This window comes from Papaver somniferum, chromosome 8 (assembly GCF_003573695.1).
Source record: "Papaver somniferum cultivar HN1 chromosome 8, ASM357369v1, whole genome shotgun sequence".
NCBI lineage: Eukaryota > Viridiplantae > Streptophyta > Magnoliopsida > Ranunculales > Papaveraceae > Papaver > Papaver somniferum.
Window position 1 is genome coordinate 62,111,141 of NC_039365.1, and position 15,685 is coordinate 62,126,825.

The following is a 15,685-nucleotide window of genomic DNA, read 5'->3' on the forward strand; positions in this document are numbered from 1 at the left end:
GATAGCAAAACAGTGAAGAACAAAGGATAAAAACAGAGCATAAAATGGAATTTTTTACAGAACTCACAGTTCTGGACACACTGGCTAATCCAGGCATACCCACAACAGCACAAAACACCTTCTATTTATATCCAAATTAATCAATTAGGGTTCTTACAAAAATCCCCAAATTCCCCCAAATCAGGGCAGTTAGGGTTTCGAAATCTTACCCATACTTCTCGCATTTCACTCATACGCTTCTACCCACTTGCGTCTGCCTCTCCTAGACTTCCTCCATGCGTCAATTTCAGCTCTAGGTTACCTACTTCATCAATCTCCCACGCTTAGGGTTTCAGGGAGAGAAACGTGAGAGAGTGATGGAATAGGGAGCTAGATGGAAAGGGGGGTGATGGGTTTTAGTGGTTGGAGTGGTTGTGATGTTTTGGTGGAATTTGGTGGCTGGAAGAGACGAGGGTAGTGGAGGTGATGGTGGTGGCAGAGTTTTTCTCTGCAGACGGAATGGAGAAGATGGAGTCGATGGAAAGAAGGAGGGGAGTGTTTGGCGATGGGTATAGGGTTAGGTTGTTCGAGTGTGAGGCGGGCTCATCAGATTTCGATGTTAGGCGAGTGATAGGCGTTTGATCGATACATCTGAAATGCATCCAACGATAAGATGGAACATAGCCTTCAGCGACCGTCGGATGAAGAGATACAACGAAACTAACGGCGTGAGATGGAGTTAGGTGCTGTAGTGTTGGTCAGGAATTTCAGACTTTGATGCACGAAGAGGAGGCGATCGTTGGATGATGATATGGATCCAATCTGACGGCTACATGAGAAGTGGGTTATGGATTTGGGTTTTGGTTTGGGAGATAAGTTGGGCTTGGGATAATTCTGAGCTCATTTCTTCTTTAAGAACAATTTCTTCCTCTTCAAGCCCACTTCTAGCCTTTTGGTCTTGTGCACAACATTCTTCGCGGCTTCCTTGTGTAATTCCTCCCGGCTTTTCACCACTTTTCTGCTCCGCAACTCATCTAGTCTTTATTTACAACCTAGAAATACAAAATTAATTAATAAAAATATTTATTCTTGAAAACAATGAAAATACAGAATATGGGATAAAATGTAGAATTAATGCACAAAAGATGAGTTAAATGCCAAGAAAAATATATAGAAATATGCACTTTTTAGCACTCATCAAAATCTAACTCGGATTTGTGATCCCCAATACAAAGACTTTTATCTCACTCTTGTTCACGAAGAACAGAAGACATGGAAAACAACCCCAAAGCTTACACCAATTTTCCAAAGGGATGAAAACGTGTAAACTCGTGAACCCTTTATTTATAGTGAAAAGGTAGTTTAGAAGCTAAGCAAGGGTTTTGACTATTTTTCTTTTTCAAGACTCTCCTAAATATGGGAGTCTTTCCTAAGTTACAACTCTTGCCAAAATAATTAAATAAATATCTAATTAGCAAAAATTGTATTTATGTGAATAAATCATATTTTAACTTAGGCAGGAAACACAAACACTTTAATATGGTAATCAAATATGTTTGGACCAATAGCCATCTTGCCTAGATAAGGAAACATCACCAACTTGACCAAAAATAGCTTTTCGTCACGTAGTTGGGCCCAAGTCCGTGTACTGTTACAAACAGTCCATGGATTGTTTCCTACTAACGAACTGTAACAATTACAGCAACACTTATAATTGTTACTTTAATAAACCACTCATAACTTCATCGTTATAACTCGGAATTGAGTGATTCTTGGCTCGTTGGATTCATAAGCTCATTCCCTATAACATAAGATTCTTTATAATGATAAAGGTTATTGTCTCCAATGTCATGAATCAAATAACCTCAAGTATATATACATAAATGTACATTCACCGTCATCAGAATTGTTCCATATAGTGAGCATATATCTTGATAGATTAGAAAGGTAGAATTGAACAAGAATCCAAATAAAATCAATCACATACCTTTGTTGATGAAGTACTTGTTGATGTCTTCTTGCAGTCTTCAATCTTCATCCTTTAAGGATAGCTTCGATTCAACTTCTTAGACCTAATCTAGTCTGAAACTATCTTTAGTATGCTAAATCAAGGATGCATTTTGGCAACTAACTTGACATACCAATGCTACTGGGTTCAACCGAGTAGTGCTCTAACAGGAAGCGAATCCAAAACTTACAATTTCTTTTTAGATGGAAATCTTATATTATGGGCTAGGTAAATTTTTATAAAGCTTGCAATTCCAGGGTCGAGCATAGTTGTCAAAAGCTTGCACTCCCAGGGACGAGCATTAGTTGTCAAAAGGTGTAATCCAAGATCGAGCATGGTTGTCAAGAGCTTGTAACTCCAAAGTTTTAACTATAATTGGATTTTGTTATTCCTACTGGGCCACATTAATATTTTTTTCAGCTTGCTTCCTTGGCAAAAAGTGCTTTTGCGGTGTTAATATCAAGATATCCATGATTGCTAAAGGCCGGTACTAATCCAGGATCTAACAGCCAAGATTAGTTTGTCTTATTTGGATTGGTACCCCTCCACTAATTGCGGTACCTGCCTTTAGCCATCGTGCAAACCAGTGTTTTAAACTTGGAAGTCCACAAATGTTTTATTGACTAGTAGTGTCAGGACTCGGACGTTAATAATACATACCCTAAATTGAATGATATGCTATACAAAGAATGCAAACCAATCTCTAAAATGCACTTCTCTAGGGATACACTTATCCGAGTTGCTGGCAATCTAGAGCAAATTCACTCGCGTGTTATCATCCTTGATTGATATGGAGCTCTAACAATATCCACAAAGGTTGAATATTCTTCGTGCATAGGCTGCTTCCATGGTTCCCCATCCATCTGCATATAACCTTTCTTCCAATCTCCACCTCTAACCTCCATTCTAATAGCTGCTGCCTGGGAACATACATGAAAGGCACTTTAGCAAAATGAAAATTATGCCACCACCAGTTGTACCATGTTTTGCGCAATTACGCTTGTATAACATAATCTTTCTTCTTTCATTGTGGTACCTGCGCAATGTGCTTTGCTGAGATTAGTTCAACCATGACGAAAGATGCATGCCAACCTTCCTTTAGACCAAAAATTTCTAGGAGTCCATCATCAGCATGGGCCTCAACAAACCCTCTCTGCAAAAAATAAATGGTGAGAGAAAAACTTCAGAGAAATTTGATATGACATAGATCTCAAGTCGGTCCCAATAGATGGAAAAAAAAATACCCTGTTTCACTGTTTGTGTTTCCTAGTATTGTGACTTACTTGGAAAAGACGATGTTGAGAGAAAGTTGGTCACATAAATCTTTCAAAACGAGTCAAATTACTTCCTATGATGTTAAAAAGGTTCTAGTTTCACATCACTCAAATGAAACAGTACTGCGGCGTGCAGATTACTGACCTTTTCAAGATACTTGGGTTTCAGCTTACCCCAAGGATTCCTTCCACTTCCATAGTTATGAAGATTCAAACAAACAATGGACCTAACACTGATAGAAAGAAGAAAGGTTATGAGCTTTATTTGAAATAGCATATTGACACTACAAAGCTTCTATCTTTACCGGAACCTATGGTTTTTCCTCTAAAAGATTTCCATCAGTTTTATAAAATTAATTGTACTAAACCCATGCGCTACCGATCCATCAAACTGAAGACAACGAGTACCAAAAGAATGTGTGGAAATGATCAAATGTCTCTCTATTTACAATCAAACGGAAGTTATGCAAACAGTTAGCAGATCAAAAGGAAAAAAAAAGTTTTGCAAACAGTTTGGAAATCACCTTGAAGGAATTTGGACCTGCTCCCACTCTGAGCAATTCATCTTTTTAATATACAGCCTTAAGATGTTTTTAAGTCCCCTGCATGGATTAATATTTGTGAATAGATAGTAATAAATGTTAATACAGGCATTGACAATTTCATTGAATAGGACCATAAAAGAGCTATTTTCCTAGAAATAGCGGTTCATCCTCATATCCAGGCTAGAATGTTTCTAGATATTTTATAAGTTCTTTTGTAGACAGAGTTTCACATATGGTAAGACTGGTGTACGTACCATTAATACAAGTTATGTTTATTGAGTGTTTAAGTATGCCAGATTGGTTAAACCATTACAATCATAAGTATAGCATGATAGCATCCTTAGAATGGAAGCTACTGCAACAAAAAGATGGAACAAGTACAAGCATACTCAAAAAAACACTGGGAAGTGCTCTCAGATTCTCAAGTAAAAGCTTGTATGCAGCTTTTGACCTGAGTCTCAACAATACTTATTTACTCAAACATGCCGTGAAACACAACAAGATTTACAGACAATTAAGAAAAGGTATAACCAAGTGTAAATATGCATTGAAGCATTACAAATGCACGTAAGATACAGTTCTGCTGATAGAATAGGTCAACCAACAATTGCAGACACACTACCCAGAACGAAAAGAACAAAAAATATAGTTACATTAGATTGATCTTACCTTAAATTTGGGGTACTCACACAGGGGGTGCAGAACCACCCCTGGGTGCAACTATACGAGGAGTAGATTAACTGTTGATAAAAGATAAATTCGATTAATCTCGAGTATTTTTAAACATGATTTTGTGCAGACTATTCAGTAATATAAAAGTGGAAGTGTGAAGACGTATTTGTTGGTGGCACTATAAGTGAGCTACTGTGCAACATTTTCAAGATCGATAAACGTATATATGTAGTACCATTCTTATAGAGATAGAAACTTGGCCAGCGTACTATTCAAGAAAGACATACTAAAATAATTATGAGGATTAAAGACTAAAAGCCGTTTAATCGCACCTTATTTGCTATTGGACCTTGCGCCAAGTAAGGTTTCTCATTACGCAAATGGTGGAATCCATAAGCAACTTGGGCATCCATTCCTGTATAACAAACAATTTAAATACACAAACTGATTAAATCACCTCAAGGTAGATAACACCTATTACAGGTAGACAACAAATGTAGCAGTTACACAAAATTTATGAACTTAAAAAGAACCAAAAGATGAGATAGAATAAGATAATCACTGTCAGTTATCTGCCCAAGGATATCATATACTCGAACAAGGAATCGCATTTTCATTGGTGAAATTTATAAATATAACCAAGATGCAACTTCTCATGCCCTAACCAAGTTCAAAGGCTAAATATGGCAACTACTCCCTTCAAGGGTAGGTTGTAATGATGCAAGACTCGGTATCAAAAATGTAGCAGTTCGATATGCCGAACTATATAATTCTGAAGCACTTAAGAGCACAAAAACATACCTACACTGAAGTAATTATAAAACACACCCTCGAAACAAGACGTTTTTTCGGGCAACCCCTCCATATCCTGTAATAGTAAAACACGACAAGTTTCCACTGAATGATAAGAGCACATATGAAAATGATAACATAATAAATAATAAGGACCAGGACCAGTGAGAGGTAACATGCTCTCTCTTTAAGCTATATGCCTCGTGAATTGTTGTACTACTTTTTATGCTTCTTAAAACAGACCAGGTTTTACCAATACTTGTCATAAGTACAAGTACCTACAATACAAGTTGCCTTCCTACTAATTTATCTCGAATTTTGAATATGATAAGAGATATAGGAAAGTCATATGCAGAAAGGAAAAACTGGTCAATGAATTGTTACAGCGCCTAATCTCAGAGATTCATTTACTAATATCATCAAGGCTTATGGAGTTTCAGAAAAGTGAACCAAAACAAAGGAAAGTCTAAAATTCACCTGATCATGAGTATAATCTTCCGTGTAGCTCATACAATGAGGAAGTTCTACAGTATCCCCTGCTGGCATAGTTACCACGACATTCCAACTGCAACATATGAAAGTAGAAGATTTGATGACATAACCAAAAATGAAAATCTCAAACCAGAATATGGATAACTTTGTTTATTAAACTACAGAGTTCAGCCACCGCTCATACTGGAGCTCGGTTTTAATTGATGATCACTGGTATGAGACCATCAATGCTGATGAATTTGGTCAAAATCTCTCATTCGTGAATGACTAAGAAAGACTTGGTGAAAATAAAATTTCAACGTCAGTAAATGTTTTGTAGATTAGCTCCTTAGTGTAATGCTACTACATACTTGCAAGACCTAAAAGTGGAAACCTCAAAAAAGGCGACTACACCGTTTTCCTTATAATAATCACATAGACATATACTTTGACACTGAAGTTGATCCTTACCTATCAAGACGGCTGATGCGAGCTGTAATAGCTTCATTTAGAGTTCGCTTGACAGCTGACTTCCATGCAAAAGGAAACGAACCACCCTAAACAAATACATGGTAAATTGTCAAAAATATTCAAATGACTATAATACAACCATATAATCTAGCAAATATAAAGTCTTACCCAATTAAAACTCCTTGAAAGGTCATTGCCCGTACCGAGAGGAATTATTCCTGTGGAAGGAACTGGCTCCCTGCTCTGTCTAAAAAGTTCTGTAAGACTCCCAAGTACCCAACCCACTGTCCCATCGCCTCCTGCAACCTGCAAATAAAATCTTAAAATCTTCTTGACAACAAGACATTATCCACTGAAAAAAAATATTATACTAGAGAAATGCAATTTCAATTTCACCATACAACCAATAGTGTAATGGATTATAAGAAACGTACTATGATCCTCAACTTATCACGAGTCTCCTTTGCACAGTGGTCACCATGACTAGCTAAGCTCTCTAGGCAAGCTAATCCGTAACGAACAAATTCAGGAGGCTTAACAACCGAGAGATCAAAAACCTGCATTAACAGAAATTTTGTAAACCTTGCAATTTAATGCTACAATGTAAATATGTAAACAGAGGTAGCTTAATTTATGTAAACACAAGTATCCATCATTGTAGCCAAAGTAAAATGATCAACAAGTAGCAAATTTTGTAATAAAAATCATAAAATAGAACTCATGTGTTTGAAGTACAGTTAAAAACTAAGCGGTCAGAGGTTAAGAATCTATCGGAAGCCCTTTAATCAAGTGAGTGAATCTGTTAAAAAATATAAATTCACTAATTTCCAGGGAAAATTATGGATCAATTAAACTCCGCGGCATTTTCTGAGATTTACAAGCTCCTTGTTCTTGTTCTTTTTTCCTTTTGGATTAGCGCTTTTACAAGAATTGAAATCACCTGATACAATTCAATGTTATTCTTTTGTACAGAACATTATGGCATCCAAATTTGCTTTAGAACGAGTTCTTTGACTTATGATGAAAGGACCACATGAAAGCATTAAATTGCTTTTGGAGTTTCTCAGTTCAACCACCTTTGTGAGTTAAATGCTTGAGGTTGGATTTGTCATCTTTTACAATCTTTACAGTTCATTTTTTTTTATCTATGGTGGGTAAACACAACTGCAAACTATACGCATTCCTTTCGATCCATCTCTTATACATACCCTATACTTCTTATCCAAAACAAAAATGATAACTGAACCACAATTATAACCTCAAACCAAATTGCAAACACCCTAACCGTGTTGGTCTAAACAGGTACATATTTAGGATCTCATCCCTTACTAGTCGTACCTGGGGTGCATTTATGTACTGAACAAAACAGGTCTTTTCCAAGGTATTACTCAGCGTCTCTTCTAAGGTATTACTCAGCCACGAGAAAGTCATGGTAAGGCATAAGAATCCGATGAGGGGCTTTATCCCGTTATCAGTGATACTTCATTCAAGAATAACTTTATAATTGATGATTCTTTTCTTCTAATTTGAAAAAAGGTTTACAGGATTCCTATAAGGAAAAAGAAGTTATCTTATTCCATTTCTTCTTACAGACATACAAGCATTAAAATGTGTTTCTCATGGCAAGAACAAAACATCAAATGAAAATTAAAAAAAAAAAAGAAAAAATCAAATGGCATCACATAAATTTTTTAAGATCTTGGATAAACTCTAATTATCAAGTCCAAATTGCTTGTTTATGAAATCCATTACAAGTAAAACCCTAATTACAGCCTGAATTGATCATAAATTAATCTGTTGTCACGCAAATCCAAATTACTAGATATAAAACCTATATTGGAACAATAAACACACTGTACAGAATACTTTCTTAGTTTCTTCTTTCATCAATTATTAACTAGAGTCCCTTATTTACACCTCTGACAGTAAACCCTAATTCAGTTCAGGTATATATTCCTCTCTACCAAATTTCTGACTCTAGAACCCAAATCTAAAAAAACACTTCGGAAATCAGAACCCAAATCTGAAACTGAAAATTACTTTCTCTCTCTCTATACCAAAAATGACTTCATATATTCCCATCCAAATCTAACATCTACTATCTATTGGACTCTATAGAGTATAGACTATACCATTGAAGACTGTAATTTTACTGTGCACCCTAAAAAAATAACACACCTTTCCCAAAAATAAAATTAAAATTTGTACTAGACTAGAGTTCAATTTTCACATTTTCAAAGGAAAACCCGTATCTGATTTCATTTCTCTGTAACTTCTTCCCAAAAGTAAAAAAAAAGGTCATCTTTTTTCTTTCTTAAGCAAAAACCCAAATCACAGATTTCTCTGTATCTCGACCAAATTAGCCTAAAAGACAATTTTCAAACACAAAATTGTAACAAAAAAAATAATCAAAAAACCATTAATAAATTAGGCTAACCTGTTCTTGACTGATTAATTCCTGAAGTCTTTGTTTAAGAGCAGAACCTTTTCTACCACCACTTTTAGAATTAACAAAAACAACCATAGGAGCTTCGGGGACTTTATTTTCACCATCATCATCATGATCATATTTCTGAGACCCAATATTAGAATTTTTGGATTGAATAGCTTCACACATAGCAACTCTAAGATATTTAGGTATTAATATCTTTTGTTTTAATTCTTCTTTATCGATTATAACTCCTTTTATACCACATCCTTTTATCGAATCTATTAATGATGATCTCGCTGTTATCCTTGTTTTCGATTCATCATTCACAGCGGATGATGCCATAATTTAATCAGTAACCTTCAGTTTCAGAGCTTCAACCAAATAAAAAAATGGCGGACTTTCTTAGAGAAGAAAATTGACTCAGTGGGGGCTGTTATATAGATATAGAAATTATTATTGGTGGGACATGTAAAATAAGAGACACGGCAATGAAATGTATCTCGTCGTCTTCTTCTTCTTCCCGCGGAGGTTTGAGGTTTCAAACATGGCTATTTCTACTGCGCCTTTTTCTTTTTGTGGTAATATTGTATACCCTTAAAGTTGAGTATTAATTACAGAAATACTTGACTTTAAAAATGAAGGTTGGTATACTAGTCACTTGGCATGGCAAAGTTGAATTCTTTTATTTCAACCCCAATATTTTTATAATTTTTTTTTAACATTATTTAAATACCCTCAAAATTCACATTTTAAAATATATCCTTATTTAATTTTTGAAAATACTTTTACCTTCTGAAAAGTGGATGCAACTAGCACAAATTAAAAAGTGGATGCAATTAGCACAAATTATTTCCGGAAGCGCATGCAATTTTATACAAATTGCTTCCAAAAAGTGGAAGCAAGTTTCTCAAGTTCACTCCAAAAAAATTATTTTTTACCTCTCGGAAAAATTTGTGCAAGGCTAACAAAAATGAAAGATATTTATAATTTTTTTATTTTTCTTTTTTAGCTTTGCGGGATGTTTTTCTGATCTTTAGTTCGGTAGGATATTGTTTTTGACGGGAGCCACTTCCATAATAACCAACTCAGAAGTTATTTTTTAAGGGTGCTTTTGAGGGGGTAAATCCAACTCCAAAGTCCAAATTTGATTTTTAGCCCCTCCTACTTTTAGCCCACCACTTTCAATCTTATGTCCGTCACCGCTTTAACGGTTCATGGGAGTTCGATAGGGATTGACAGGAAAAAAATCCTGAAACTGTTAGATTGTGTCATGCACCGGAAACAACGTCCCATCAAAGATAAAAAGGAATCCACTTTCCCACTTGCCATGTCAGGAAGTAAAATTTTTAAAGGCGTGGATTGTGTTGGAAATGATGACAAACACATTAAAGAAGAGGAAGATGCCGAAAATGTAGGAAAAGATGAGGTGTCATATTTGGCATCCATAAGAGCAACAGCAGTGGTGCGAGTATAACCAAAGACCAAAGAGGAAAAAAAAGATCAAATTTTGGGTTTAATCTGGTGTGTGACCCTACGGTGAAAAAACTAAATTTGGTCAGACGGACATTATACCAACGCCTGGTGTGGGGCGTAGAATATATCAACGCCTGATGTGGGGCGTAGAGTATACGTTCGTCCGAAGGAGAAAAAAAAAATAAAAAGAAAAAAGAAAAAAAGTGGGGCGGAGGTATTATGCCCGCCCCATGAATTTGAATTTTGTAAAGAGTGGGGCGGAGGTACTAAGCCCGCCCCACACAAAAGATTAAAAAAAAAAAAGACGGGCGGACATTATACCAACGCCTGGTGTGGGGCGTAGAATATATCAACGTCTGGTGTGGGGCGTAGAATATACGTCCGTCTGGTTATGGGGCGTGGACTATATAAACGCCCGACTATATTTGGGTTTGGTCTTGGTCGCAGACCAAATTTGGTCTGGATTTTAGTCTTTGATCAAATTTTGATCGATGATCCGTCCCACTACGCCTATCAACTGGACACTATATTTGGGTTTAGTCGTCCATTGTGGACGCTCTAAAGAATCCAGGAGAGTAAAATTCGTATTCATCTTCAGAGGAGACAGTAGGCACCCGCCATTTGAGATTTCCAGCGTGACAATTAAGACTTCCAGCGTGAAAACGACAGCGCAAAAGAAGAAAAAGTTTGCGTCGAGACCAACAGGAAGACCAGCCAAGACTCAGGAGGACCAACTAGAAGTCGTGAGTTTATCAAGTCTTATTAGGAAGCTCAAATAACAAGAATGCCGTCGCTGCTTTTCATTTCTCTAAATAAATTCTGGAATTGGTATTTTCTCGGTGCATGTGTGTATTATTATTATGCTAGTTGCCAGGTTAACTAATTGAGACATACTGCTTGACTTTGGCTGAAAAGGGGCTTGGATTATGAAGGAACTTCCACACTGATTGAGTGTGTAACTAACACTTTAATCGAGGCTGCACGGTAAAAGGCTAAGAAATTTCAAGTACGATAATAAAACAAGTCAGGTGAAATTATCCAAAAAATTGTACGTATTATATATGTTGCTAGGTGGCTGATCACCATTGGGTGGGAGCTTTAATTCCATCCCGTGTAATGGTGCATGGGGTATGTGTACAACAACATTCGGAGATGCAGTGTCTCAGTGATACTGGCGCATGTATAACTATATATATATTTGAGTGATTCTACACTCACCCAAGTTTACACTTCAAATTGGCCCGAAACAGAACGGTTTAGTCCAAAAACGCGTTAAAAAGTACAGATTAGTCCATCCCGAATTAACTAGGTACAATCTAGTCTAACAGATATTTAAAATATGAAAAATACACATATATCCTTTATGATCTACAATTAGTCAAAATATTTACAGTTTAGTCCAAAGTGACAAGGTCACTAGTCCAAAATACACAGTCTAGAAATTCAAAGAGTAGGCAAGGTCACTAGTTTCTACACCACATGCAACCTGTCCATTATTCTTCTCCACGTTCTAAGCTCCCTCGAAAAGTACCTAAACACAGGACAAGCATGATATTTAAATCATCTCATGATATCGGAAAACAACAACTTAAGATGGTGTAATCACACCTTCAGTTCCGCACCAGAGGTACTACTCAGCTTCTCTAATCATCAAAGAGGCAAATGCAAGTCAAATCTAGGCTCTTGGTTATGTTACATTCAGAGGAATGCCAGTCATTATATATTGCCTAATTTAGGCTTTCAATATTTCCAACAATAAATAGAATGACGAACAAAGAAGAGATTGAAGTCGTCGACATTAGACGGCTGTTATACATTATCCAACAAACATTAGATCTCAGTGATGCAAACCAGCAAGCCAAACCAATCTCTTGTATTTTCTAAGATCGTTTTTACATTTGCCACTTTACCCAAATTCTGTAAACTCAATCTTTACACTATCTTATGGATCGTTTTGAAATCTCAATCTTTGTTAAAAGAAATATCCTACGGCTATAACCAAAACTTCAGAACCTAAAAAAAGAAAGACAGAAAGAATGGGAGAGTAGTAACGCTATTAAGCAACCAAACAAGCTCACCTAAAGAAGTTTTTGATTCAGTAGTACCAAAAAAATATTCTCAAATAAACTTTTAATGAAAGAAGTTTCTTATAATCAATGTACACGTTAACAGTCAACTGGTGTACATGGTTGTACACCTGTACTTTGAAGAGAACATGCAAACACCCACCGCATTTTAAACAACACGCCTACTCAAAGGATGCGACTTGTCCATTATATAAATCCTACATCATTCATGCAATATAAGTTGAACCTAACATGCTTAATTACTAATTCTATTTTCAAAGATTAAAAAACAAAAATATGGTCAGACAACTTACATTAGCCCTAAAATTCTGTTGTAATGGGCTACGAGAACGAGCAGGTTCACGCTGAGATCGGCTCCTTTTTCTAGGACTTTCATGATTGTGTCTATTAGGGCTTTCATCCCTAGATAGAGGAGTCCTGCAAGGAGATGCATTCATCTTCCTAGGACTAGGACTGCGCCGAACAAGAGCGGCATTGAAAAAAGTGAGAATGTTTTCATCAATATAAAAGTGCAGAGCCAGAGAGCATAAGAATCAAAGATTTGTACATTTATGCGCACATTAACAACCAGCAAGTGTACATTTATGTACACTATAACCATGTGTAAAACTATGTACACACTAGCTTAAAAACATTCTTAGGATGATTACGAACAATGATGGTTATTATAAGGTACGTAAGAATACAAAAAAAAAAAGAGAACATGTTGTTACACTGTTTTGAGATCAACCTTAATCACCTCAATTATTGTTGCATTGCAAAAAGAAACATCTTTGGCAGTTGAGAAGATGCCTGGTTATGCAGCCAATACAGGATCTATGGAGAGCATCCACCTTGGAGGCGTAATAGATGCATCACTCTGAGTCGTCTTCATCATCCTGGCCACTATCGAGTCGTCATCTTGGGTTGTAAGCATAGGAGCACAAGGTGAGATCACTTCCAAAGGCAAATGTGCTCAAAACCTCCTGATATGCTACTCCAATTCTATCACTGTAAAATGAAATAAGAGTGGGTTGGTGACAGTATTCTTATTATAACAAGGTACATAATGACCAACAGGTGTATAACTACGTACACATTAAGAATCTATATGTATACAATTATCTACATATCAAGAAAGAACATATGTACAACTATGTCCACATCAAAAATCAACATTTGTACAAGTATGTGCACATGTAACCAAAACAGATATACCCAAATGATAGGATCATTATCATGTTTCCCTCAACCATCAATCAACAACCAACCTAGAAAATAATATCGCAATAACAAATAATACCAACCAACATGAAAACCTTATTCCAGGTTCCCCAGCCCCTAGACTAGCAAGGAGATGAGTAATAGCATATCATCTTTGTAACCCAAAAGTTTCAGAGATGTCTTGATTGGAATGAAGTAAGTCATATAAAGGAGCACAAAATGTTGATAAATCGATAGGCCACATAAAATGAATTGACGACTGAAAACTGAAATTAAGTAATCCGAGTTACTCGTTTAACTTGATCATAACTAGCCAGTTTAGCAGCATTTATAATGGCACTTCGACTACGTCAGGCCCAACGCCAGTCCAAAGATCTTTAATTCCTCCATAGGAATCAAATTTAGTAAAAGTGAATACCCAGATAAAAAGATACAAGAGATTAAATAATGTCTTGAAACATAACCTGCTTAATGCTCCAAAATAACTTCTTGCTCCAAAGTAACGCTCTACATGTGTACTAGTTTGTACAACCTAGTTATTTATGCAAAGATAAGCTTACGGAGTCATTATTTTGACAAGTATGCTAGTTAGTACGCCCTAGTTATTCGAGCACAAGCTCATGAACTCATTATTTTTCACAAGTGTACTAGTTTGTACACCCTAGTTATTTATGCAAGCATAAGCTTAAGGAGTTATTATTTTCGCATGTGCACTAGTTTGTACACTCTAGTCTTTCATAAATAAGCTTATGGAGTCATAAATTTTCCATTTGTACTATTTTGTACACCCTAGTTATTTATGCAAGCATAAGCTTATGGAGTCATTATTTTCACATGTGTACTAGTTTGTACACATCTACAAAACGTGCATGAAGTCGTTCATTCAGACCTACTTTATGCATGGAAAATACATTTGTGCACAAGGATGTACACACCTACAAATATGCATGAGATCAAGTAAATAGGCCGGTGCACCAGTTTGTACACCAGCCATAAACATGTTACTTCTCATACATAAATTACTTAGAATTTTTCCAGGCCACGACAAACGATAGAGAAAAAGTAGTATATTTATAGAGTACCTGTTGGTTCTTAGAAGTGCATTCTAGATATGCTTCTTTCAGGATTTGATTGTGAGCCATTCTTCCGCAAGCAATTATCTAAGAAAAGCAGCTAAGATATCCCCTACAAAGTCCCTCAAATACTTCAGGAAAATATCATATAGATCTGTACAAATTTACCTTTAGGGATGACTAGCGTTTATGCCTGATCCTATTTGAGCGAACGCCACGTTCATACTTCTCAGGAGTGCCAGGACCCTATTACAAGATTGAATGAGCAAAATCACATTCATACAGATAGGATAGAATATGAAAACATTAGATGTATTTTTTTTTGTTGTTATCTTTTTCTTTAATCTGGTGGAAATCGTACTATATCCATAACATCTTTTTATAACAGAAAATCACCAAATAAAACTATTACCTATTTCCCACAAAATCAAAAAACTCTTTTTCGCAAACAAGTGAACAAATAATCATAGGACTCGTAACCAAATAAAAATACATCAACAATCAAGTTTAGACGCTAATCACGGGACTGTAATCGTATCTTAATAATCAATTAATTCAAATGCTACACCCACACAAAAAAAAGTTCAAAAGAACATAACACCTACTGTAATTCATAAAAAGCAACATACTAAAAGCTCTAGAAAGGTAGCTCAAATGATTTAACTAAAGTTGTAGTGATCATTAACATAACCATACATTTGAAAAAGAAAACGCTCCAAAATTTGGAAGAAGGAATTTTCTTTACAGACTTTCGAAAATAAGTCAATTTTCAAATAAAAATGAAGAAAAGAACTTGTCCGGTGATGATTTTTCTTTCACTCACTTATATTGAAGAAGAAAATGACTTGTTGCTAACCAACTTGCCACCCCACCCACATACTCTAAAAGTTAAGCACGTTTATCTGACTAAATTGGCATGTTCACATCATTAATTATTATAATACATCAATAAGTCATCACCCCTAACACCCGTCAACCCCTATATGACCAAAGGTCCAAATAAAACTATCCACTAACACGAAACATGTAGAACGACTCTAAATTTCAAAGGCCCATTTGGTTGAATATAAACAACGTAATGAAATTTTCTGCAGATTATGCGGAAGTTTTTATGAAATTTTCTGCAGACTATGCGGATGTTTTTCAAGCAGACTACGACCTCGCGTAACTTTTTATCTAACCATCATGAGAAGGAATTATACAACA

The 15,685-nt window shown here is 35.9% G+C and overlaps 1 protein-coding gene across 1 annotated transcript; it reads right to left on the reverse strand.

The window, feature by feature from the left end:
* Nucleotides 1-2,576: 2,576 nt before the first annotated feature.
* Nucleotides 2,577-9,153, reverse strand: LOC113301339 (diacylglycerol kinase 7-like). Its single transcript, XM_026550103.1, has 12 exons — nucleotides 8,650-9,153; nucleotides 6,647-6,769; nucleotides 6,381-6,518; nucleotides 6,213-6,298; nucleotides 5,748-5,835; nucleotides 5,280-5,346; nucleotides 4,811-4,893; nucleotides 4,476-4,546; nucleotides 3,786-3,863; nucleotides 3,407-3,494; nucleotides 3,024-3,140; nucleotides 2,577-2,907 (listed from the first exon to the last, which is right to left on the reverse strand). Exons 1-12 carry the CDS (start codon nucleotides 8,983-8,985, stop codon nucleotides 2,749-2,751), a joined length of 1,434 nt encoding a protein of 477 aa, XP_026405888.1. The 5' UTR covers nucleotides 8,986-9,153; the 3' UTR covers nucleotides 2,577-2,748.
* Nucleotides 9,154-15,685: the final 6,532 nt, after the last annotated feature.